Source organism: Perognathus longimembris, chromosome 20 (genome assembly GCF_023159225.1).
Source record: "Perognathus longimembris pacificus isolate PPM17 chromosome 20, ASM2315922v1, whole genome shotgun sequence".
NCBI lineage: Eukaryota > Metazoa > Chordata > Mammalia > Rodentia > Heteromyidae > Perognathus > Perognathus longimembris.
In genome coordinates this window covers 43799603-43825584 of record NC_063180.1, presented here as the reverse complement: position 1 = coordinate 43825584, position 25982 = coordinate 43799603, and the positions used below count along the sequence as shown (strand labels likewise).

The 25982-nt window shown below is 49.2% G+C and overlaps 1 protein-coding gene across 1 annotated transcript in view; it reads right to left on the bottom strand.

Annotated features, from left to right (window-relative positions):
- Positions 1-24878, bottom strand: part of Neo1 (neogenin 1) — a 184137-nt gene extending 159259 nt beyond the window's left edge. The window contains exons 1-3 of the mRNA XM_048369065.1: positions 24783-24878; positions 23802-23951; positions 22724-22757 (exon numbers count right to left, since the gene is read on the bottom strand). Coding sequence (XP_048225022.1) covers positions 22724-22757; positions 23802-23951; positions 24783-24878 — 280 coding nt within the window. The remainder of the gene's footprint in view (positions 1-22723; positions 22758-23801; positions 23952-24782) is intronic.
- Positions 24879-25982: the final 1104 nt, after the last annotated feature.

Genomic DNA, 25982 nt, shown 5'->3' with positions numbered 1-25982 from the left:
TCTGCCTCCTGTGTAGCTGGAGTTACAGGCAGGAGGCTGAGCACCAGTTGGGGCTGTTTGTAGTTTTACTGTTGAGTTGTAAGGTATTTTGGTGTGTTTTTTAAAGTCTAGATATGATACACTTCTTCATAGGATTTGTGAATATTTTCTTCTGCTCTGTGGGAGTCATCTTTAACTTTTTTTGTGTGTGGTGGTTCTAAGGTATGAATTTAGGGCTTTGCACTTGCTACACAGAAGCTCTACCCCTTGAGACACAAAAAAAACCCAGCATGTTTTTGCTTCGGTTATTTTTTTTCCAGGTAACTTTTCATGATCCTCTATCTCCCAAGTACTGGGCATTATTGCAGCAGTGAAACACCACCCTCGGCCTATTTGTCCAGATGGAGGATCATTCCCTTTTGCCTGGGGGCTGGCTTTGACTTTTGATCCTCTCAGTCTCTGCCTCTTGAGTAGCTGCAATTCCAGTCTTGAGTCACCATATCCAGTCTGGTCTTTTTTTCACTTTTGAGGGGTGAGGTGGAGCATAAAAGTCTTCCTTTTGTTTCTAGTTTTTCTTTTGTGTTTCACACTTGGAGTGTAAAGGCTTGGTCTATCCCACAGTCGTAAAGATTTGCTTCTTTGACTTTCTTTTTTTTGGTATAGCTGTATTTATCTTGGAATTGGAGAGTGGAAAAGAACACAGGGCTCTATGCAGCGGCAGTCCTTGGTCCACAGGTTCAAGGAAGACTGATGAAATGCAAGCTGTTTGCAAAGCTCGGTGCGTGGTTGCCTTGTGCATTGCGGTGGGTGCAAGGGATGCAACCCGAAGGCTTCTCACCCCCTCCATCTCTCCTCAGACAGTGGCCTGGAGCCCCGGGGTGGGTGGGGGGGGGGCTCCAGAAAGCACCACCTCTCCTCCTGCATCTTAATGACCCCACAGTAATGGCCAATGGCAAGCAAGAAGGGCACGTGGCCAGCCCGTGGTGGAGATGAAGAGTTCAAGACCACCCCTTCCCGCTCCGGATGCTGCCTGCAGGAGACCTCCAGGGAGGAGAGATGCCAGCCTCCAGTTTTGGTCTTCTAAGCGTTTCCTAGAGTTGCATGTGATCCATTTTGGCTTAGGATTCATGTACACGCTGTGAAGCTGGGATCCACTTTGTTGGGCCCCTTAGCTTGGTGTTGTGGCCTGTGTCAGAATAAACACGAATGTGCACGCACCGCTGCCGTATGTTGATTGGATTCCTTTGAGTACACGTCTGAGAAGGAGACAGTAGAATCACACGGAGGGCTTTTTAAAAATGTCTTTTCGTTGCTATTGTTGTTTGTTGCGGGGTTTGAACTCAGGGCCCGGGCGCTGTCCCTGAGACTCTTTGTGCTCAAGGCTAGCGCTCTGCCACTTGAGCCACAGCGCCACTTCCAATTTTTGAGTGGTTCATTAGAGATAAGAGTCTCACGGGGACTTTTCTGCCGGGTTGGCTTTGAATCACAACCCTCAAATCTCAGCCTCCTGAGTAGCTAGGATTACAGGTGTGAGCCACGGGTGCCTGGCTTTTTTTATTTATTTTTATTTTAAATTTCTAAACACTGTATTCGTTTACACTCCCACCAAGTGCATTTGCGAAGGGGTCCTTTCCCATCACATCCTCACCTGCGTTTGTTGTTTGTTTCCTTGCCGATGGTGTGAGAAGCTAGCGGGAGGGAGGGAGATGGCTGGGGGGGGGAGGGGGGTAAGCACCAGTGAGGAAGGTGCCACTGAAGAATCGGGTGGGGGGAAAGGGGGAGCAGATCTCGGCTGGAGGGTGATGCCAAGCTTCACTGAATTGAACCCTACAGTGAATGCAAAGGAGAACCTGCAGCCACCAAAAAATGAGGATTTAGCCAAGGAGATCTCTCAGCAAAGTGTCTGAGGTACAGCCTGGATTCTTCTTGTTGCTTATGAAACACACAAATGAGGAAAAGAACTGGGTAAGCCAAAAGGCACTGACATTTATGATTTAAGAAATTCTCAGCCTGACAGATTACCCACACCCCTACCCCTACCCCCCCCCCCAAAAAAAAAAGATTCACTGTTGAGGGTGTTGTGCTCTGGGAAGGAGGCCAAGCATGCCATTGGACAAGTCTTGGCGAGGGCTGGAAAGATAAAAGGCCTGGCTCGTGGGCCCGCTAGGCCAGAGCCGTGTGGGATCGCTCCAGGAATGGTGGCATGTCACGCCGCCGAGAGGCCGCAGGAAATACGCGGGAAACCCACCACACTTGCGAAGCGATGAGGTGTTTCCTTTTGGGAAATGACGGCATGTTTCCTGTGGGAAGTGACGGCGTGTTTCCTGTGGGAAGTAATGGCGTGTTTCCTTTTGGGAAGTGATGGCGTGTTTCCTTTTGGGAAGTGATGGCGTGTTTCCTGTGGGAAGTGATGGCGTGTTTCCTTTGGGAAGTGATGGCGTGTTTCCTTTGGGAAGTGGCGGCGTGTTTCCTTTGGGAAGTGACGGCGTGTTTCCTTTGGGAAGTGGCAGCATGTTGCCTTCACTTCACAAGGACCGGCAGTGGGGAGAGTTTTTGTCCCGGGATGGGCCCCCTGTGAAGCCGTTCTCTTCCCTGAGTTGGGAGACTGCACTTGGACTTGAGCTAGTGCTGTACTGGGCTTCAACTCTGAGGTGTGGGATGGGGTGAATGCGTTTTGCAGGTGGGATGGCTGTGAATTATGGGAGGGGCAAGGGCCAGATTTAGCTTAAAAATATTCCCATAAAAATATCCATATTGAAATGAATGGACCTAGAACAAATCATGTTAAGTGAGGCAAACCAAGCTCAGAGAGACGAAACGGAGCATGCTTTCTCTTATATGTGGAAGCCAGAGCTAAAATATAACTGGACGTGATCACCTGTACAGGATTCTAGGCCTTCACACACCAATAGTCAGACTAAAGGAGGACCCCCTGAGGCGAGGAACGTTTAAAATACTATTTAGCAAAAGGAATTCCAGGAAACGGAAACATGGGTTTTTGGTGGTGGTGGTGATGTTTGTTTCTGCTTTTGAGGGTTTTTTTTCTTTGCTGAGGGGGCAAAGAGAGGACACAGAAACGGAAGAAGGAAGGGTGAACAAATGCAGTCACACTATTCCGTAGACACCATGTGGAAAATGAACTGTGTAACTTGTGGGCAGGGATAGGAGGGGGAAACTGGGAGAAAGCAAAGGAAGGGGTGAGCTTGTCCAAATCATCAATGTAGGGCTGGGGATATGGCCTAGTGGCAAGAGCGCTTGCCTCGTATACATGAAGCCCTGGGTTCGATTCCCCAGCACCACATATACAGAAAATGGCCAGAAGTGACGCTGTGGCTCAAGTGGCAGAGTGCTAGCCTTGAGCAAAAGGAAGCCAGGGACAGTGCTCAGGCCCTGAGTCCAAGGCCCAGGACTGGCAAAAAAAAAAAAAAAATCATCAATGTACTCATTACCTGACTTATGAAATGGTAACCCTCTGTACGTCACCCAATGACAATAAAGTTATATTTAAAAACAAATGCTTAATTAGCAATAGCAAATCAAACAAGATATCCAACTATGAAATGAATATTCCATACATACACTGACTCATTTTCAATATGTATTATTTGTTCCCAAAATTGATTCAAGGTGGGTGGTATGTACATAAAAACTTGTGGGGGGGGGGGGGGCTGGGGATATGGCCTAGTGGCAAGAGTGCTCGCCTCGTATACATGAAGCCCTGGGTTCGATTCCCCAGCACCACATAGATAGAAAACAGCCAGAAGGGGCGCTGTGGCTCAAGTGGCAGAGTGCTAGCCTTGAGCAAAAGGAAGCTAGGGACAGTACCCAGGCCCTGAGTTCAAGGCCCAGGACTGGCCACACACACACACAAAAAAAAAAACTTGTGTGTATGTATATGTGTGTGTGTATATATATATGTATCCCAGTAGTTAATTTAATTATATAAGTAATGTTACTTCCTACAGAAGAGCTTCTTGGGAATGTGACTTGAGAGACAGACAGACAGATTAAAGCTAGATTAAACTGGACTACTGGAAGTGATGTTCAATGCAATTGTGTGATTCTTAGATAAAGGAGGTACAGGAAGAATGGAGCCAACCTGGGACCTGAAAGAGGTGCTGATCAGGAGATGCTCTGAGCTTTGTGGATGGAGCACAGGACCACGAACCAAGGAGAATCAAGGAGAAACTGGAAAGGAAAGGAATGGCAAGGGCAGAAATTAGAAATACTTCCCAAGCGATTGCAGGCCACTTTGATTTGGGCCGAGTGAAACTAATTACAGAGTTCTGGTCGCCAAAACTGTAGAGAATAAATATGCAAGGTTTTTAAGTTGTCAGGTTTGTGGTTATTTGTTCTAGTATCAACAGGAGACATGCATTACATAAGTAGAAGTGCAATAATACAACATTGATTTGCTATACAGACCCAAACCACTGAGACTGAGCTCTTAATATTTTATTTGGAAAGTCCACCTAGTTTCTTTTTTCTTTCTTCCTTCCCTTCTTCCTTTCTTTTCTTTTTCTTTTTTTTAATTTGTCAATACCGGGGATTGAACTCCAGGCCTGGCACTTGCTAGGCAAGCACTCTACCCCTAGGGCCATGCCTCCTCCAGCCCCTTTCTGCCTTGGTGGTTTTCAAGGTAGGGCTTTGCTTTAGGCCTGAGCAGGCCTGGGCTATGATTCTTCTGTTTATGCACAGCCATTCGGCTCCCCTTGTAGCTGAGAGCACATGCACACTTGATTGAGTGAAATAGAGTCTTGTAAACTTTGATGCCTAGGCTGGCCTTGAACTTCTACCTCATCTCTCAAGCTTGAGCCACTAATCCTGAACGCATCTCTACTAAACTAGGACAAGGTGTTCCTCTATAGGTTCATTGTGTGTAATATCTTTGTCAGGTTCTGATGTTCTACTCTTCTAAAAATAGATGAGAAGTCTTTCTTTTTGTTCTAAGTCCTAAGACAGCTAACTAGTAGAAATATTGGAATAAAGTCCCGTGTCTGGTAAGTGTTAAGCTCTCTCTTCACATTCTTACTTTCTTCCATGGTCTTATTTTTAATTTTAATAATCACAGCAATACGTCAGATAAACTGTCATGCTGTGCCTCTAAAACCCCAACTATATTCTGACAGAGTGGGTTCTATTTTTTTATGCCATTACAAGGACATGGAAAAGAAGGACAAGAAACATTAAGTCTAGCCTGGCATAGGTGGCTCATGCCTATAATCTTAGCCACTCAGGAGGCTGAGATCTGGAGATCGTGGTTCAAAACCAGCCTGGGCAAAAAAGCCTGTGAGACTTTTAGCTCCAGTGAGCCACCAGAAAACTGGAAGTAGAGCTGTGGCTCAAAGTAATAGAGCACTAGCCTTGAGCAAAAAAGTTCTGGGACAATGCCCAGGCCTAGTTCAAGCTCCATAATCAACAAAGAAAAAGGAAGGGAGGGAGGGAGGGAGGGGGGAAAGGAAGGAAAAGAAAGGAAAGGAAAGGAAAGGAAAGGAAAGGAAAGGAAAGGAAAGGAAAGGAAAGGAAAGAAGGAAGAAAGGAAGGGAGGAAGGAAGGAAGGAAGGAAGGAAGGAAGGAAGGAAGGAAGGAAGGAAGGAAGGAAGGAAGGCAGGCTAAGTCATTTGCAATCTTTCCATCTATTTTTTGGCAAGGGTGATACTGAGATTTGAACTCAGAGCCTTGTGCTTGCTAGACTGAAGCTATTTCTTCTGAGTCAGGCCCTTAAACTATTTTTCAAAACTTGGTAATTAAATAAAATGTTTTCCTTGATCCTGTTTTATTTTTATCCCAATTCCCCTAGCTATTTTGTTGTTTCTCTCTGCATTTCTCCCTAAGTGTGTGAACATTCAATAAGTGTTTACACCCGAAGAATATTCAGTTGATTACCTAGTTCATTGCTCATTTCCGTTTGTTCGTAATTGGAAACGGAGCCGTTGAAGTCTATGCAATTCCCTTCCAAGTACAGCTTTGGCTGTATCTTGTAAGCTCCAACATGTAATGTTCACAATATTAAAATTTGCCAGACACTCTGTAAATTCTAATTTTTATTCCAAGTCGTTTGAAGTTTTTGGTTATTCTCCCATTATCTTTTTATAGTTAGCTGTGAATTCAAATCAGAGAATATTGTTTATACTCATATATTTTAGAATATCTCAGAGTAAGATGTCAATTTTTGTAGGCATTCCATGGGCAGGAAAAGACTACCTTCTCTGGGTTGGCGATATAGAAGATCAATATTGGTATTTATAAGCAATAATAGGTAATCCGTGGGGAGTGCAACATTGGGGATTGAAATCAGGGTCTCCCATTCTTGCTTGGCTCTTTCACTCAAGGTTGGAATTCTACCACTTGAGCCACAGTTCCACTTCTGGCTAAAGTCAATGTGACTTTTTATTTTTTTAATTTATTTTTTATTTTTTGCTAATCCCGGGGCTTGGACTCAGGACCTAGGCACTGTGCCGGAGCTTCTTTTTGCTCAAGACTAGCACTCTACCACTTGAGCCACAGCGCCACTTCCAGCCTTTTCTGAGAAGTTTATTGGAGATTAGAGTCTCACAGACTTTCCTGCCCAGGTTGGCTTCAAATCACAATTCTCAGATCTTAGCCTCCTGAGTAGTGAGACTCTTACCACCACAAAAAGGGGGAAGTGGAGCTATGGCTCAAGTGGTAGAGCACCAGCCTTGAGCAAAAAACCTAAAGGACAGCTCCCAAGCCCTGAATTGATAGTCCTAGGACCAGCACACACACATACACACACACACACACACACACACACACAATCCCTCAACTTGTTTTCTCAGTAGCATGCCTCTTGCTTTTTAATATCCAGACTACTGAACTGACATGCTTCTCTATTTTTCGCTGATGTTAACATAGGAAGGAGAATATTTACATGTCCAAATCTCAAGTCAACATTTTAGCTAAACAGTATGCACATAAAGTCTTAACTCCCTTTCTAAATACAAACGGTAGACCGCCAGGTTCAAGCACACCCGTTTTGAAATGCAAGCTGGGTTTCTCCAAGGCTTTGGTTCCTTGCCACGCAACTAAGCAACCGCCTTTTGTTTGTTTCCTTGCTGTTGTTTGTTAGTTAAGGTCTAATTTATATTCAATAAAAGTTGCCCTTTAAAAAGTGCAGCGTTCTGCTAAATGAGGTAAGCCAAGCTCAGGGAGGGCAAACAGCCCGTGTTTTCTTCTCCTAAGGGGAAGCTAGATCTAAAATAGAACTGGACAGGACAGGACAGCCTTTACAGCGCGGCAGGCACCCAGAGCAGTGAGGCAGAAGGAGGGAGCCCTTGGAGGAGGTGGACTTCTCTGCACATTCAACTTACCAAAATGAATTCCAGGAAACAGAAACATGGGGGGGGGGGGGTTGTTGTTGCTGGTGGTGGCGGTGTTGGGTTTTGCGTTGAGGTTTCTCTTTGTAGGGAGTGGGAAAGGGAGTGCAGAGACCTAAGGAGGAAAGGTGAACAAAAGCAAGCGTGCATGCTATTCTGTAGACACTGTGTGGAAAAATGAACCATGGGACTTGTGGGCCAGGGGTGAGAGGGGGGAAGGTGGGGGGAAGGAGAAGGAAAGAGTGACATTGCCCCAAAAGGGAAATGTGCTCATTAGCTGACTTATGACATGGTCACCCCTCTGCACAACACCTTCATAATAACCATAGAATTATACATATTGTTGAGGTGCAGAGTTCTGGCCCCGTGCTGGCGACTCACGCCTGTAATCCTGGCTACATGGGAAGCGAGGATTGTTGGGAATTTGAGGCCAGTCTGGGCAGGTTAAAAGGTTGTGAGACCCCCTTGTCAACAAAGAGATGGATGTGGTAGCACACGGCTAGCTACTAGAAAACCTAACCTAGGTGGATGGTGTCCCCGTGTGCATGGAGGCAGGAAGCAAGGCCCCGGCGCAAAAATAGTGAGCACAAGTCAGGGCTGGAGGAATGGTTTAGCGGTAAGAGGAACTGCCCTGAGTTCAAACTCCAGTATTGCCGGGGGAGGGGGGGGAGGAAGGAAGGAAGGAAGGAAGGAAGGAAGGAAGGAAGGAAGGAAGGAAGGAAGGAAGGAAGGAAGGAAGGGAGGGAGGAAGGAAGGAAGGAAGGGAGAGAAGGAAAGAGAGAAAGAAAAAAGAAGAAAAGAAAGACAGGACAGAGAGAGAGAGAGCAAGCAAGCTTTAGGAAGAGTTTACTTGTAGGTTCTCCTTTGTTCTAATTGCCTTTAAGTCGTGGTACCAAGGAGCTTCCATTCAAGGTCAGTTCATGACCACAATGGGTGTTGATCCACGTGACCCCTTCCTCCCCCTCCCCCTCTCCCACACACCCCTCCAGCCTCCAGATTCTCATTTCTTATGAACAACGCCACCGTGGATGTGGACGCGCAGGTGCCCTCGTAGATGATTATCTAGCCGTGTGGAGGCTGCGGTTAACTTCACAGGAGAGCAGCGGGCGGCCGGCCACCGCCTGTCTCCAGAAGCCGTGAATGAGAGGTCCTGCTGGTCCTCCATCTCCGCTAGCCCCGCACTCTCGGGTTTCTAATGCGGCTCTATCTTCACAGCTTCCCCGATGATGAAGGAGGCTCTGCGTCCTCTTAGGGGCTGATATCATCATCCTGGTGTCGTCTGTGTATCTTGTACGGTGACGTCAGAGCCTCTTTAAGTACATCACCCCTATTCAAGTTGCATCGCCCATGTTTCCACGCTGCATTTTGAAAGTTCTCTATAGATTCTTGAATCAAGTCCCCGATTGGCTATTTCCCTTGCAAATATCTTTTCCTCTTGCCAGTGACCCGCCACCTGCTCACCAGTGTCTTTGAAGAACTGGCCTTCATTTTCATGAAGCCCAATTTAGCATTTTCTGTCCTGTAGATTGTAGTAGGGGTCTTGTGCATCCTAGCTGAAGAAGTGTTTGCCCGATCCAGAATCACAAACTTTTGTTTTCTGTTTTCTTGAAGAAAACTTTTAAAAATAAGGCTCAGGGTTTCCATTTATGCATTGGATCTGTTGCCATATAAACTTTGGAAGTTTGTAGTCTTATTAGAGAATGATACTTGAGGGCTGGGAACGTGGCCTAGTGGCAAGAGTGCTTGCCTCACATATGTGAAGCCCTGGGTTCGATTCCCCAGCACCACATATACAGAAAACGGCCAGAAGTGGCGTTGTGGCTCAAGTGGCAGAGTGCTAGCCTTGAGCAAAAAGAAGCCAGGGACAGTGCTCAGGCCCTGAGTCCAAGGCCCAGGACTGGTAAAGAAAAAAAAAAGTACATTGTATCCATTTAAGACAATGTTTGGGGACCAGAACTTGTTTGTTTGTTTTTTCAACTGGTCCCAGAACCAGTCTGGGCCTGGGCGCTGTCCCTGAGCTCTTTCAGTTCAAGGCTAGTGCTCTACCACTTTGGGCCATGGTGCCACTTCTGGATTTCTGGTAGTTAACTGGAGATAAGAGTCTCACAGACTTTCCTTTCCTGGCTAGTTTTGAACCATGATCCTCAGCTCTCAGTCTCTTGAGTAGCTAGGATTACAGATGTGAGCCACTGACACCTGGCTAGAACTTGATTCATTCTCTCTCTCTCTCTCTCTCTCTCTCTCTCTCTCTCTCTCTCTCTGTGTGTGTGTGTGTGTGTGTGTGTGTGTGTCTCTCTCTCTCTCTCTCAATTTTGAGCCATTACTGGGTCTTGAACTCAAATCTTTGCACTCTCAATTCCACTTGAATTATACACATCTTCAGCCCCATTAATTTTCTTCAAATGGGATCTGACCTTTCTAGCACTCATCCAACACAGTATTTGAAGGTAGCTCTGGCTCTCATGTTTCTTTGTAACTGTTATTCAACAGCAGGGCTGAAATCTATAGGAGTGGCCCAAACTCCAGGCAGGTGACTCAAATCCGGTCTGTAGGCTTCACCTGGTCCACGGAAAGGCCTTGTTTATACAATCATGCTACTTCTCCAACATGGGAGTGAATTTTGAGTGAGCTGGAGGAGCAGGTGCCCAGAGAGAACAGATCTGTCTCTCTGTTTAACAAAAAAAAATAAGAAGAACTCTGTGTGCATGCATACAAAGACAACGTGCGTGGCAGGAAGAATCCAAAGACTCAGCCAGCTCCGGAGAATCCCACTGATTGTCCTCTGCACCTGACCAAATGGGGAGTGAGCAAAATGATCACACGCTTTTCTGTATCCATTTTGCTGTTTTCCTGTGAATTCCTGATTGTGCACAACTCAGCTTGCTCTGTTTCTTGCTGGAGATTTTTCAATCAGTCATCGAGAGCGACAATCTCACATCATTCTACGCAACCTGTCTTTCCTCATGGATTCTCCTTTCTTCCCTCCTGATAGTCTCCGAGGCTTACCATTGCTCAATATTTCACAATGGGTAATCGCAGTACCAGGACACTAGTCACTTGACATTGATGGACAAGGGACAGAAGACTTAAAGTTGGAGCGTTGTGAATACCTCTGTAATCACTGTAGCAATGAGGGTCTATTCACAAGCTCCGTGATCAGATTGAGGGGGAGCCGGGGGCGAGGCTTCTAGGTGCCCCACCAAACACAAGCTATTCTGTGGCTCTGACAGGCTGGATGACAATTTCCTGAGACTACTGAAGAGCAGGGTTTTTCCTCCTGTGCATGAGTCCCCTCCTCTACTGCCATCAAAGATTTACTACAAACAGAGTGTCCTTAAAAATTAAAAAACCAACAACCTACAAATCTATTGTTGGACGATTCTAGACTTCAGAAGATCGAAATGGGCTGTCCCTGGGCTGAAATCAAGGGGTTGGCAACTCTATGCCCCTCTGAAAGCTCTGGAAAGACTCTACCTCCCAGTGTCTAGAGGCTACCTCCGTCCCGTGACTCATGGCTGTCATCCTCCAAATTCAAAGCCAGCCGCATCCCGTCTCCCAGTCTTCCTGTGAGCCCCAAACTCTGCCGCCACAGTTTTCTGGTTGAGGGAGAGGTCCCTGTGGGTCAACACTTGAGCTTCCCCAGACACGCAGAAACATCCCCCATCCCTGAAATCCTTAGCGGCACCTCATCCGTAACTCCCCCCCCGCCCCCCCGCCCGCCCTATTGGCAGGTGACGAGGGTGAAGAGAGGCCATTCCTCTGGTGACACGCCAGGAATCGGAGACTTTGCCAGTTCGGTGTTGCTGTTCTGGTGTCTGGAAGGAGCCAGGCCGGGGTGGGAGAGGCTATGGGCATGTCAGCAAAGTGGATAATTCTTCCCGGGACAAAAGCTCATCGGGTGCTGACATCAGAAAGCCGTTCAGCCACAAGACTGCCCCCAAATGCTGTGCCTTGCTCCAAGCGCGTCTGCTTCCCTGTATCAGTCAGGATTAGCTAGGTTATGTTGCAGTGACAAGCAACCCCTCAGACGTTGGTAGCTTGTAACCACGGAGGCTTCTTTTGAAATGCTACTCAGCTAGCGTAGCTATTTCAAATATCCCCAGGCAGGTGGCCGAGGGACAGGAAGAGCCCATGGCAGGTAGGGACTTGATTGTCTAGCAATCAAATGCTTCATCTCAGCTGTGGCCGCCCCCGCTTGCTTCTGCCCACAATTCCTGGGCCACCGTCACCAGATGCCCCATCCCCAACATACACCCAGCAGGACCCGGAAAAATCAACGTGTCCTCAAGGCAGAGAAGCAAGAATATTTGCTTCATTGCATCTCTGACCACCCCTGTTGTTCTTTCTATTCGTTCCTGAGAGGAAAAAGGCCCTGTTCCCCACCAGACAACTTCTGTGAATCCCAGGAATGTTCTGGGCTGGTCTCAAACCTGACTGCCAACAGATACAAACAACAAACCCTGTCACTGCCCTTCAGCTGCAGGTAGGCCTGGCTTCCCGTGAGCCCTTCCTGCAAAGAGAGCCCTAAGAAGGGAGAGGATCTGACATGCTCTGTGTTGGCCGAGGGGCACAGGCCCCTGGAAGCCAGGCTTCTTGGCCAGTGTGTCCCACACGATTTGTTCGGCTCCTATCTAGGTGGGATCTGAAGGTATGTTCACAGTCCGTTGGCACTGGGGCACTACAGTGAAGATGGCAGGACCACGGGACTCATGCCAGCTACGTGTGATGGGTCAGCAGGAACGAAAATCATGTACAGCATGTGAGCCACAAGCCAGGCGCTGGTGTCGCACGCCTGTCAGCCTAGCTACTCAGGAGACTGAGATCTGAGGACCGTGGGCCCGCCAGCCAGGGTAAGGAAAGTCCATAAGACCCTTATCTCCAATTAAGCACCCCCAAAAGCCAGAAGTGGAGCTGTGGCTCAAACGGTAGAGTGCTAACCTTGAGAAAAAAAAGAAAAAAACCTCAGGAGGGGCAGCATCCAGGGACATGAGTTCAAGCCCCGGGACAGGCACCAAAATGTTACAAAAGAACCTGAGCAAGGACGCCAGGTCTTTACACGTGCTCCTCCTCCTGCCTGCATGTATACTTAGAACGGCATTTGATTTGTTTAACTTATTTATCTGTTCTTAATTTTAAAAATTATCCTCAAGTAGTTGTGCAATCCAACACGTCAGTCTGTGAGTGCAATGCATCTTGATGGATGACACCCCTTCCCTGGCTCTCCCCTCCCCCCCCTCCTCCCCATCCCTCCCCCAGGGGGGACCTGCTTCCATTTTCACCCATGGACATCAGATACTAGGACTGGCCTTCACCGCACACTTCTTCTCTTCATTCGTCTGGCAACGTATTTAGTGAAAAGAATCTTCACTCTCACACATTAGCTGTCCAAGGGGGAGTTTCGCTGTGATATTTCCATACACACATACACGATCCTCCATCCACCTCCCACCCCCCCACGCTCCTTCATCCCCCTCCCCTTTGCCAAACAATCTCAACAGGCTCCATTGTTCCATTTGCATACATGCGTATAAATATTCCAGTCATACTCCTCCTCGGCCGCCCTCTCCATGCCCCCTCCCGCCTCCTGCCGGTCCTCTCCTCCCCACCCCCCCCCAAACAGAGCCTATTTTCCTCCCCCCGTCATCTGTGTCTTTTGGTGTATACTGACTGTATGGGGGGAGGGGGCACTGTGATATTTCACATGTGCGTCTATTATGTTTCCATCAGAATAGTCCTGGAATGGGGGTGCATTTTAAGCACAGCACTCTTCCATTTGGGGGAGAAGCCGGGACACACTCCCGGAGATGGAGGGGCTAGGCCGTGGTCTTCTCCCCATATGTCTTCCTAGATGGGCACAAACCCTCCCCATCTGGATTTGCGAGCACCGAACTCCCCTGGGGCGGTCAAAGGGAGCCGCTCCCGGCTCTCCACCCCCACCCCTCACCCATTCTCTCCAAAGCTGCCTGCTTGGGACCCAAAGCAAAGCATCCACTGTTTTCCTTGCATGGCTTCTCCTCCTAAACCTGTTGTGTCAACCCTGGGCCCAGCTGGAGCTGGGCAGCAGCTTTAGTCAGTATCCAGTAGATGGTTGTAGGGCTTGAACTCGGGGCCTGGGTGCTGTCCCTGAGCTTCTTTTGTTCAAGTCTAGCACTCTGCCGGTTTGATCTACGGCAACACTTGTTTTCTGGCGGTTCATTTGAGATAAGAGTCTCCGGAACTTTCCTGCCTGGGCTGGCTTTGAAGTTGGTCCTCAGATCTCAGCCTCCTGAGTAGCTAGGACGACAGACGTGAGCCACCGAGGCCCAAATTTCCAGGAGACTTTTGAACTTGTGGCTCCGACCCTTGATTCCTTGTGGCTTGCTTCTTGGGCCTGCTGGTGTAGCCCCACCTGGGAGCCCTGGGTCTTCCAGGTTATTTGCTCAGCTGGGTTTTCTGCACTCCCAGGAACCCTTACACAGGCTACGGATGGCTCCTTTGAGGAGAGTCCCCGGTGGCCCCCTCCGTCGGGTGTGGCCAGCCAGCGTCTATGGGTGTCATCAAACAGAAAGTGACTCCACGGAAGTGAAAAGGCTCTAGGGCCTCAAAGAAATCCGGGGTGGGGGTGGGGGTGGTGGGGGGAGACAGGACATCTCAAAACACATACGAGCAGGAGATCTGAGAGCAGAGCAGTCATAGGCAGAGGACACGCTTTAGGTGTGACAGGACATCGCTTCCCCGGTGGGGAGGCCTGGCTCCGGATTCTGGGTTTGAATTCTGGGATCTGAAGGGAGAGAATTTTTTTTTTTCTGAATTATTCAAATGAATCTATATTTTCCCATTGATAAATGCAGAGTCTATAAATATTGTAGCAGGGCGAGTACCTTGGCTGTCAAATCGATTTTCAAAAATATCTTTGAGGGGAAAAAAAAAAAGGAACCCAGATGGTTGAGGAGCAAAAACAGTCGTCTTCCTAAAGAATCTGCTTGGAGATCTTTCATATTCTGCCTGTGTGGCCTCAGACCCCGGGCCCGCCTGGCCCATTGGGCTCAGTTTAAAAAGAAAAGAAAGGAGAAAGAAACAAGAAAAGGACCTGGAAGAGATTCAGTTAAGGAAGGAAATCTGTCCCTTGGCAAAAGCCCCAGGCAGCAAGTAGCAGCCTTCCAGCACTTTTTATAGATGACTTTTCTTTTTCCTAGCAAAGCTAAATACCAGAAAAATTCCCTTCGTTCTGATTAGCTGGTAGCTCAGGCCTGTCATCCTGACTACCCAAGAGGCTGAGATCTGAAGATCACAGCTGGAAGCTAACCACTGGCAGAAAAGTCCAGGAGTTTCTTATCTCCAATTAGCTAGAAGAAACAAACAAAAAATGGAGGTGTGGTTCAAAAGCTAAAGGTCCCTAAATTCAAGTCCCAGGACACACACACACACACACACACACACACACACACACACACACACATTCTCAATGGGACAGAGGGCAGCTCATAAAAACAACGTGAAATTCAGGGATTGGAGCCTGAGGGGGAGGGGGAGATAAAATCAAAGCTGGAGTCTGGACCAGCAATTAGATTGGCTTCTGGAATCGATTGGAGTCCAGAATGTCCAGGAGGAAGTGTTTACCGCGCTCATCTTCTCTCTCCCACAGCCAGGGGCTGGAATCACAGCCCTTCAGTCAGAGGTCATCCAACTCACAACACATCCATCTTCTAAAATGCCCTCTCACCGCTAGGCAAAGTCTCAGTCTCCCTCCCCCCCACTCCTGCGGGTTTATTTGCATATCGATCCATTGATTCCTCTGGCGAGGTAGCAGGCTAGGCTCTTTAGAGGATGCTGTCGTGTTCTGCAAAGACCCTGGGGTGGAGCGTTGTACAATATGCTGACCCACGGGGACGCATCTCAACCGGCCTCAGATGCGGGGCACGTGCACAGGGCCAGCCTCCAGCCTGGCAGATTGCCTTCGTTGTCTTTGCCACCAAAGGAAAAGGCTCATGCCAGAGAAAACTAGGAGGAGGAAGGCCGCCAAGCCAAAAATAAAAAGCGGGGGATCAAAAACCAGAAGCAGGGTTTGACCCATTCGGGACCTCACTAAGCTGAGAAGTGGGGTCTCCCTGCTACACCCCACAAATGATACCGCATTCCCATCAGCAGAGAGCATCCGCCTCCAGGCCTCCTCTCGGTCAGTTAAAAGAGAGAAGAGCCCGGCACCTGTAGCTCCCGCCTGCCATCCTAGCTACCCAGGGGGCTGAGAGCTGATGATCACAGTTCAAAGCCAGCCTGGGCAGGAAAGTCCATGAAACTCGTATCTCCAATAAACTACACCCCCCCTCCAAAAAAAAAAAGCCAGACGTGGAGCTGTGGTTCACGTGGTAGAGTGGGTTCAAATCCCAGGACAGGCACACACAAAGACAGAGAGAGAAGAAAAGGAGCTGAAAGAAACTGAATTGAGGGAAGAAAGCGATCCCTCGACCAAAGTCCCCGGGCAGCGAGAAGCGCTGTCATCTCGGAGAGCCCTGGCTGGGGACACAGGTGCCATCTTACAGCCATCGTAAGAAGCTCTCAGGGATGGTGGCGTCAGCCAAGAACCGGTCAGCTGCAGAAGCTGAACTTGGCTTTGAACTTTTTTTTTTTTCTTCCCTTGGGTAGAAGCCCAAAGACCGCGGTGTTTCAAGGGGACACATTTGTGTTTGCGTAGGATGGGGTTGAAAGCCGCCAGGCCTGGAAGGGGAAAGGCGGCCAAGCCAGGCGGGCAGTTTTCTGGGCAGGACGTGTGTATTCCTCTGGGGAGCCGGGCCACTGCTTAAAGAGACAGAGCTCCTGTAAGACCTGTGGAATAATAGGATTAACTTAATGGTGGCGATCAGAGGTCTCCTTAAAACCAAATCCTTCCTCCCACTAGACACAGAGCATTCTGGAGTCTGCTGCTGCCGAGGTTGGAGAGAAGAAGAAGAAGAAAAGTGAGCTTCATCCGGGAAAAGGCTCAAATTAATATGTCTCGGTAAGCGTAACGAAGGGGGGGGGGGGGAAATCACAGACAGTTGCTTTAAGAGAGAGAGAGAGAGAGAGAGAGAGAGAGACTCAGAGAGAGGTCAGGTTCTGCTGAGAGACGCAGAGCACCAATTAGACCCTCATCTTCTGTTGCAGGCTGGCGGCAAACGGGGTCACCGTGAGGCTATTCCCGACTTCATCTGATACCAGGAAGGAGCAGCTAGCTCCAGGGAGCCACGTGGTCTAGCTTTTCTTTTGCTTAAGGCTAGCACCCTACCACTCACCAAAGCCACAGCATCACTTACAGCGTTCTGGTGGTTCACTGGAGATAAGAGTCTCATGGCTTTTCCTGCCCTGGCTGGCTTTGAACGTCGATCCTCCTAGTTCAGCCTCCTGAGTAGCTAGGGTGACAGGCATGTCCAAATAAATTTTTAACCGAAAAGGAAAAAAAATAATAACAAGTGGCACCAAATTCCTTCAGCCCATGGAATAAACTATTCTTCGCTCCCAGGGAAGTGGAAAGAAAGAGAAGATGGTGTACAACACGGAAGGGGGAAGATGAACTCCCACCTCATAAATGATAGGATCAGGAGGGTCGACTGCAACACCATGGCGACTTCTCCTGTGCAGGATCAGCCCAGCCGATGCCCAGGAATCTGCACACCACTGGAGGGGAGACTGGAAGCATGGTTTTCCCAGCGCCTTCTGGGTAGTGGCCATGCTCTGCTTCCTGAAATCGCCTGCTCCCTATCTCCCGAGGTCGTGGGTGGGGGCCAGGAGATGGACCAAAGACTCCTGTCACCACTTCCGCTTTCATTCCCTGTATTTACGATAGGCTGCCTCTTAGCAATCACTCCTTTTGGAAGTTGGTTATTGAAGGGAAAGAATTATCTCTATGTATGCCATGTGTACCTCGGGGTAACCGGATCAATCTCGGCTGATGAGGGAAAATGCTTTCTGACAGAAGCGTCTAAACCAATAGATAAAGGAGGAGTGATAGAATTAATTAGGAAAAAAAATGAACCTTTTGGAACCGCTGTGGGATAAACCGACTCAGGCAAAGATGATCAGTGGGATACGATGACCACGCAGCAAAAGGTGCGTGGCAGCCACGCATGGGTGATTCCTGCCTGTCATCCTAGCTACTCCGGAAGCTGAGGGTCAAGGTTCAAGTCCAGCCCAGGCAGGAAAGTCGGTGAGACTCTTATCTACAGCAAGCCACTTAGAAAGCTGGAAGTGGCGCTGTGGCTCGAAGTGGTAGGGTGCTAGCCTTGAGCAAAAGCGCTCAGGGACAGTGCCCAGGCCCTGAGTTCAAGCCCCACGACCCCCCCCCCCAAAAAAAATATGGATGGTGAACTATGTTATTTTCAAGGTACCTGTTTTCGTGCTAGGCTTTCTTTTTATTTTTTGTAGGTCTGAGACAGGGACTGGAACTCAGTACCGGCTGCTTTCATGCATTAGCTAATTCTCTAGCAACTGAGCCATGCCTTCAGCCCCTAAGCTTTCTAGATTGAGAGCTAATGGGAATCATATCAAGACTTTAGTATCAGGAAGGTACCAGTGACTCACACCTGGAATCCTAGAGACTCCGGAGGCTGAGATCTCTGTGGACCATAGTTCAAAGCCAGCCTGAGCAGACAACTCTGTGAGACTCATCTCCAATGAACCAGGGGGAAAAAAGCCAGAAGTGGAGATGTGGCTTAAGTGATAAAGCACCAGCCATGAGTGAAAGGCTCAATGAGGGCATAATGCTCTGAATCTAGTACCAACCAACCCAGGAAATAAATGAAATTAAAGTCATTTATCTAGGGCTGGGAATAAGGCCTAGTGGCAAGAGTGCTTGACTCGTATACATGAAGCCCTGGGTTCGATTCCCCAGCACCACATATATAGAAAATGGCCAGAAGTGGCGCTGTGGCTCAAGTGGCAGAGTGCTAGCCTTGAGCAAAAAGAAGCCAGGGACAGTGCTCAGGCCCTGAGTCCAAGCCCCAGGACTGGCAAAAAAAAAAAAAAAAAATAATAATAAATAAATAAATAATAAATAAAAATAAAGTCATTTCTCTCTCTCTCTCTATATATATATATAATCTGTAGATATAGATATAATTGTGTTAAACCTCAGTTATTTGGCAGGTCTGCCAGTCATTGGGTAGGGAATAGCAAACAAGGTGAGCATGAGAATCTTCATCTTCCTTTCTGAAAATGTAGAGCAAGCTCAGAAGAACTAGAGGAAAGGCCCAGTACTAACACACACACACACACACACACACACACACACACACACACACAATATTAGCTTCTATCTTCTGGAGAATACAGGGAAGATGGCGGAAGGTTAGGTGTTAAACCTCAATAAAGAATCAGGCAAATCAAATTTATGGTATCTTTAATAAGACAATGGCATAGAAAACAAAAGAGTGAGGATGCTATTTCTAGATCAAAAAAGACTTAACAGGGCTCATTATGGAATGTAATTTTGATCCTGGTGTGGGAAAATGAGCTGTAATGTGTTGGTTTGGAGGATAATTGAAGAAATCTGAATATGGACTCGACGTTGCGTGATCTTCAGGAATTATTAATTTTATTGGGTATGATAAGCATGTTGTCATAGGAATTTTTTTTTGGAAATGCATGCTGAAATATTTAAGGAAGAAGTGCCAGGGCGCCTATAATAATGTATCACAAAATGCATAATTAGCCAAGACTTGGTGGCTCACACTTGTAATCCTAGCTACTCAGGAGGCTGAGATCTGAGGATCATGGTTTGAAGCCAGTCCAGGCAGGAACGTCCATGAGACTTTTATTGCCAATAAACCACCAAAAGAGCCAGAGTGGAGCTGGGGCTGAAGTGGTAGAATGCCAGCCTTGAGCAAAAACGTTCCGGGACCTTGCCCAGGGTCTGAGTGTGAGCACCAGGGATAGATAGAAAGATAGGTAGATAGATAGATAGATAGATAGATAGATAGATAGATAGATAGATAGATAGATAGATAGATAGACAGATAGATAGATAGATATGTGTTGAACCTCTGTTACTTGGCAGGTCTGCCAGTCATTGGGTAAGTGATAGCAAACAAGACGAGCATGAGAATCTTCATCTTCCCTTCTGAAAATGTAGAGCAAGCTTAGAAGGTCTAGAGGAAAAGCCAGGGAAAAGTCTCTTCTCTGAATGACCGTTAGTTAGCTTTTATAGTCAGCACTCAGCCAACCATGAGTAGATACGTATATATCGTCAGATGTGTGTGTGCGCACACGCGCGTGCGAATGCACTTACGTGGGGGTCTTGGGGTTTGAAGTCAGGGCTTGGGCACTGTCCCTGACCTTTTTCTTTTTTTTCTGCTCAAGGCTGATGTTCTACCACTTTAGCCTCAGCTCCACGTCCAGTTTTTTTTGCTGGTCTCACAGACTTCTTACCCCGGCTGGCTTTGAACCTGGCTCCTCGGATCTCAGCCTCCTGGGTAGCTGGGATTCCAGGTGTGAGCCGCCAGCCCCTGGCTGGGAGTCCGGTTTGAAGCCTGTCCACACTGGGTTCACACTGCATGGAGCCCTCAGCTTCATGACAAGATGGCAGCTGGCCACCCCGGGATGCAAGAGCGGGTCCTGGCAGTCCCCCGTGCCAAGGGCCATTCCCCAGGGGAAACGACAGCAGTGTCACAAAGGACAGGGAGACACAGCGGGGCCCTGGTCCCCGCACTGACTCAGTCACCGCCGGGCGGGGTGGTGGAGGAACTCGAGGAAAGGGCTGGATTGGGTCCTTGTGACCCAGATGTTCCAGGCAGAACCAGAAAGGCTCAGCTCGGCACTGCCACCGCCCGTGAGCATCTGCCTTCCTTGCAGTCGGGGTGGCGCAGGCTGGGACATGTGTGAAATTTCACACCTCGCACAGACCGGCTGTGTGGCTCCATGGCGTTTGGAAAAGTGTGAGTTATCTTCGACCGTGACCTTTAACGTACATCATTTCATTTCTCGTCCAGAAAAAAAAAAAAAATGTGCTCTCCGTTTCGTGACTCGCCTAGCTAGTCGCTGAGAAGTACTAGCTGGGTCTTTCCAAAAGTAAAATAAAATACAAAGTACCTTCTTCTTCCTGATTCCAAAGGAAGTTCTTTGCACATTTGAAACCCCTGGATACAACAACGGAGAGATAACGAAAATAGAATCGATAAGAGCAAAAGGCCCCCAAAGGTATTAGATGTTGATTATTTTTAAAGGCCAAAACCCAGAGAAGTTTAAAGTACCCAGAATTCATTGCATATACCACATAATTAAGAAAAGCAAGGGAAGGGGTGGGTGGGAAGGGTGTAGGATGTGGGGAGGGAGGGTGACGCTGATCAAGAGTATTCGTAAATTGCTTTGTCATAGGGTACCTCCTTTGCACAACCACCTAAAGAGAAGAAAAAGAAATTTAAATCGCTTACACACCTGTCACTTCAATGTAAGTCCTGTTAACGTGTTGTGAGATTTATTTATTTTTTGTTTGTTTGTTTTTTGGCCACTCCTGGGGCTTGGACTCAGGGCCTGAGCACTGTCCCTGGCTTCTTCCCGCTCAAGGCTAGCACTCTGCCACTTGAGCCACAGCGCCGCTTCTGGCCGTTTTCTGTATACGTGGTGCTGGGGAATCGAACCTAGGGCCTCGTGTATCCGAGGCAGGCACTCTTGCCACTAGGCATATCCCCAGCCCGAGATTTTTTTTTTTTCTCATCGTGCATATTTAATTTTAGAGCAAAAGTGGGTTCAGAATCTTTTGTGTAACTGATGTCATTTATGGTCTCTTTTGTTTACAGAAAATATCATGTCGTATGTATATGTGTGTGTGTGTGTGTGTGTGTGTGTGTGTGTGTGTGTGTGTGTGTATAATTGTCCTAGGCCTCAGTGATGGCCCAAGGACTTCAACTCAGAGCCTGGCGCTGTCCCTGACCTTTTGTGCTCAAGGCTGGCGCTCTACCACCTGAGCTACAGCGCCACTGCTGGCTTTTTGCTGTTTAATTGGAGATAAGAATGGACTTTCTTGTCCCAGCTGGCTTTGAACTGTGATCCTCAGCTCTCAGGCTCCTGAGTAGCCAGGATTACAGGTGTGAGCCATTGGTGCCCAGAAAGTTTGATCCTCTCTTTCTCATGTTAAAAATGTCTTGAGTATTTAAAAAAAAAAAAGGCGGAGTATATATTTGGTAGTACTGGGCTATTTGACAAACATGTTGAAGAGGTTTACTCAGTTTGATGGAAACAAGGTTATATCTCCATCTTGCTTAAGACATTTGGTTATTAGCAGATGTGATTATGCCGTGTCTCATCTTATCATCCCACACATTTAGAGATGAAAAGGGATCCTTGCGCGCGTTGGTGCTGTTTGAAGGCTCGGATTTCTTCTGAGGTTTGCTTCCTCTGAAGTTCCCCACCGTGCAGATGAAGGTCTCGGTCGGCACTGTTTCTCAAGAAGCAGTCATCATTACAGACATGGGTGAGTTCCTAAGCAGTGGACATTTTCAGGGTGTACGTGGGTGGGGGGGAGGGGGGAGCGGAATGGTCCACATGTTTGGCCAAGGCTCTCTGAATTTTGAAAAAGCTCAAGCCGTGGAGCTCATGGCTCATGCCTTACACTACACACCCGTAATCCCAGCTACTCAGGAGGCCGAGATCTGAGGATGGCAGTCCAAAGCCAGTCTGGGCAGGAAAAGTTCAAGGTGGAAGTTCAGCTGTAGAACAAGTGGTAGAGCACTAGCCTCGAGTAAAAAAAAAAAAGAAGAAGAAGAAGAACAAAAAACTCAAGGACAGCACCCAGGCCCTGAGTTCAAGCCCCAGGACTGGCACGAAAAAGAAAGGAAAGGGGGAAAAACAAATGACACTTCGCAATCAAACAATGGCTGTGGTTCTGAGCCACTGGGTGTGGGGCTGTGTGGGACCCAGCGGTGGAGAACTGCAGCAGCAGAGAGGAGAGGAGCGAGCTCAGTGAGGACGCTGAGCATGCTTCCGCGCGTGGGCAGCTCACGCAGCGTCCGTATTCCTGGCCGCTCTCTACGCCGTCTGCGTATCTTCCCCAAACACCAGAACTCCATAGGTCACAGAACGGGGCCCTGGACCCCTCCATTCCCTGCACTTGGGTGTTTGCCAGCGGCATGGCCACATCCCCCCTCCTGGTTTTCTAGGCTGTTCCATCTTCGTCTTTTCACTCTGTTTCCCCTCTCCAGATTCTGTAGCTGGCCCCTGCCCAGGTCCACTCCCTTGGGTGTTTGGTGCTGGTTGTTCACCCCTGAGTGACTGGGTGTTCGAGTCCAGCTCACAGCCACAGAAGAATCTCCATTTTCCTTCCCTTCCTCCTGCCACACAGCTTTACCACAGAGTGACAATAGGTTGGCAAGGCCTATTTGGGGTGAGGGGGGGGGGAAGCTTTCCCTCCCAGGGCCTTTGGCAACCATAATAGCTGTTAGATCCTTCCAGAGGCTTCTCACCAAGGGCTCTCATGCCCACGCTGGCAGCCGCGCACTGAGGAGGAGACGTGAGCTCTGGGGCTGATCGAGGACAATCGGCCCCTGTGTTTCTGTGGCAATGCCAGCCTGCTCCAGAACCCGGCCTGGGGCGGTTGTGCCCATCATTTATAATTCACCAAGAGCCACTAGCTAGGGCCCCGTGGGGTGTGGCGTCCTGTGCCAGGCTAGGGGAGTGAGAGCAGTCAAAGGTGGGGTTCAGAATCACGTCTAATCTCGACCCCAGCCTCTGTGAACACGGCCTGGAGCGAATTCACTACACACAAGAAGCCGTCTGTGCGCTCCCAACCCAGGCCACAAAGACCGCCGCATCGAAATGGGGTACAAAGCCTCTCTATGGAGCCGGGCACTGGGGGCTCACGCCTGTCACCCCAGCTACTCAGGAGACTGACATCTGAGGACGGTGGTTCAAAGTCAGCCCGGAGAGAAAAGTCCCTGAGACTTATCTCCAAGGAACCACACACACACTGGAAAAGCTTGAGCTGTGGTTCAAGCTCAGCTCAATTAACTGAAGAGGGAAAAGAAGCTCAGAGACAGCACACAGGCCCTGCGTTCAAACCCCAGAGCGGGCACACACACAAAGCCGCTAGGGCCCTTGGAGTCTCAGGAATTTAGGGTGCCCTTGACATTTTAAAGAGTAGTTCACCCACCCACCCCCACCGCCAGCATTGCATACTGGGAGATCTTTCTGTTTGTTTGTTTTCCTTTGTGCTGGTACTAGGACTCGAACTCAGGGCCTAAGCATTGTCCCTTAGCTTTTTTTTTGTTTCGCTCAAGGCTGGTGCTCTACCACTTGAGCCACCGCCACGTGGCACGTGATACCGTTCGCAATTCGCCTCCAGGCTCAAGTCGTCCCTTGTGAGAGGTAAGCAGGCCTCCTGCTGACCGGCTTCTTGGACCTAGCCCAAAGTCTCTGGAATCTTCCTCGACATATTGGCTCCGCTTCAGGAAGCAGCAGACAGCAGACGGACTGGACAGCTCAGGGCCCGGGTGAACAATGCTCCAGCCTGGCTCTCGGCTCTCCAGCAGGAGCCGGCCGCACCGGGTGCACAGCCTCGCCTAGATGCTGATGCACTCCGACAGGAGCTTGGCAAGGCGCGTAGCCGTCCAAGTGCTCCCGGGGAAAAGGGGTAGAGGGCAGGGAGCAAGGCAGCTGCTTTGTTCCCTGAGGGAACTCTTGCTCCAGGGTGGCCTGGAAAACAGATCTGTGGATCTCGCAAACAGGTTCAAGTCCCTCCGCCTCGGGGGCTTGTACAGATGAAATGGAGGTTGCAGCTCTTAGAATGGGAAGGTGCTCTCAGTGAGAAATCCCACCGGCCCTGGTGTCGGCTTCGAGTCACTGCCATGCCTCGGAGTGAAACGTGTTCATGAAGACAAGCTTGGCCTGTTGTGAGCTGGTGGCCCTGTCATCCCAGCCACGCAGGAGGCTGAGATCTGGAGGGTCCTGGTTCAAAGCCAGTCCAGGCAGGAAAGTCCGTGAGACGCTTATCTCTAATGAGCCACCAGAACACCAGAAGCGGCGCTGTGGCTCAACGTGGTAGAGCGCTAGCCTTGAGCAGAAGAGCTCAGGGACAGCGCCCAGGCCCAGAGTTCAAGCCCCAGGACCAGCACAAGGAAAACTGATCTCGAGGAGATGACAGCAGTGCTTAGCCAACCCTGAGAAGGGTGCAGGGGAGGGAGGGGGGGAGGGAGACCGGTCGGCAGGTGCTGGGTAGAGTCGGATGCAGCCTGGTGCGATCGACTACAGCTGACCACGACTCAGTGGATATTTCAAAACAATTCATCTGAGACAACTTTGAATGTTCCCTGACCCAAAGAAACCAGGTAAGTGTGAGGTACCCGTGACCCCAATTTGAGCAGCACACACTGCCTACCTGAATCGAGATGTCACACTGACCCCAGACACGTAGGCAGCTCCCGGAAGTCGTTTTCAGCTACCTGGAAGGCTGGGATGAGTTGGAAGGGATTGTGGTTCGAAGCCAGCCCAGGCGTACGTGGAAGAGGACCACCACCACCCGACAACCTGCAGCTGGGCCTCCTCGCTATGGACGCGGGAGGCTGCGATGAGCACGATCGTGGTTCCAGGGCAGCCGGGGCCACGAAGTCCGTGAGATTCCATCTCGGTGGGAGGAAGCTGGGTGTGGCCGCTAAGGCGGGAAGCGAAAAGTAGGAGGAATGGGATTCCAGACGCGCGCCTAAGCAGGAAACCATAACCGAGGCCCCGAGGGCTGCTGGGGCGGGAGCAACTGCCTGGCAAGTGTGAGGCTGAGTTCAAACCCCAGGACCACCAAAAAGAAAAGAAAACCATGTTAGCCGTGGACCGCAAGACTGGCAGTGCTTACAACAGTCCTAGGGTGCAGGCCCCGCGGGGTTCCCCGGGCTTGTTCCCCTGGCTCACACTCTCTCTCTAAAGAGGAGCTGATTTCCGCACTCACCTCCCTTGTCACCAGAGGCAAACGAGGCGAACCCCGTGTGGGCTTCCCCAACCCGACCAGCGGAATGGTCCTGGGGCTTGAACTCAGGGCCTGGGCGCCGTCCCTAAGCTTTCTTTTGACTAGCACGCTACCACTCGAGCCACAGCACCACTTCCAGCCTTTTTGAGCAGCTGATTGGAGATAAGGAGTATCCCAGACTTCCCTGCCGTGGCTGGTTTCGAACTCTGCTCCTCAGATCTCTGCCTCCTGAGTAGCTAGGATGGCAAGTGTGAGCCACCAGTGCCCGGCTAGTTCACTTTTTCAAGAAAGGAATTTATGACCGAATCCCTTCTCCAAAGTATTCTAGCAAATGAATAAATGAGCAGGGGGGGGAAAAATCATGACTGGGTTCTAGCAATCCAACGAAAGCCTAAGAAAAGATCTAAATAGCATTCAAAAGGACAGGGGGGAACAGTCAAGAAGAATTTCTCCCCACACCCCAATTTGCTTTGCTTTCTTGCCCTGGGGTTTGAACTCAGGACCTGGGCACTGTCCCTGAATTTTGGGCTTAAGGCTAGTGCTCTACCACTTGAGCCACTGCTCTACTTCCGGCTTTGGGGTGGGGGGAGGGAGAAACATAGTTTATTGGAAATAGGAGTCTCATGGACTTTTCCAGTCTCAGCCTCCTGAGTAGCCTGTGGGAGCCACCAGTGCTCAATTGCCTGCCAGGAATTTTAAGCTCTATGGTAAACCTGAATAGAGCTGTCCCCAATTACAGATAAGTAAATAGATAAAAACTCAGCGAGGGA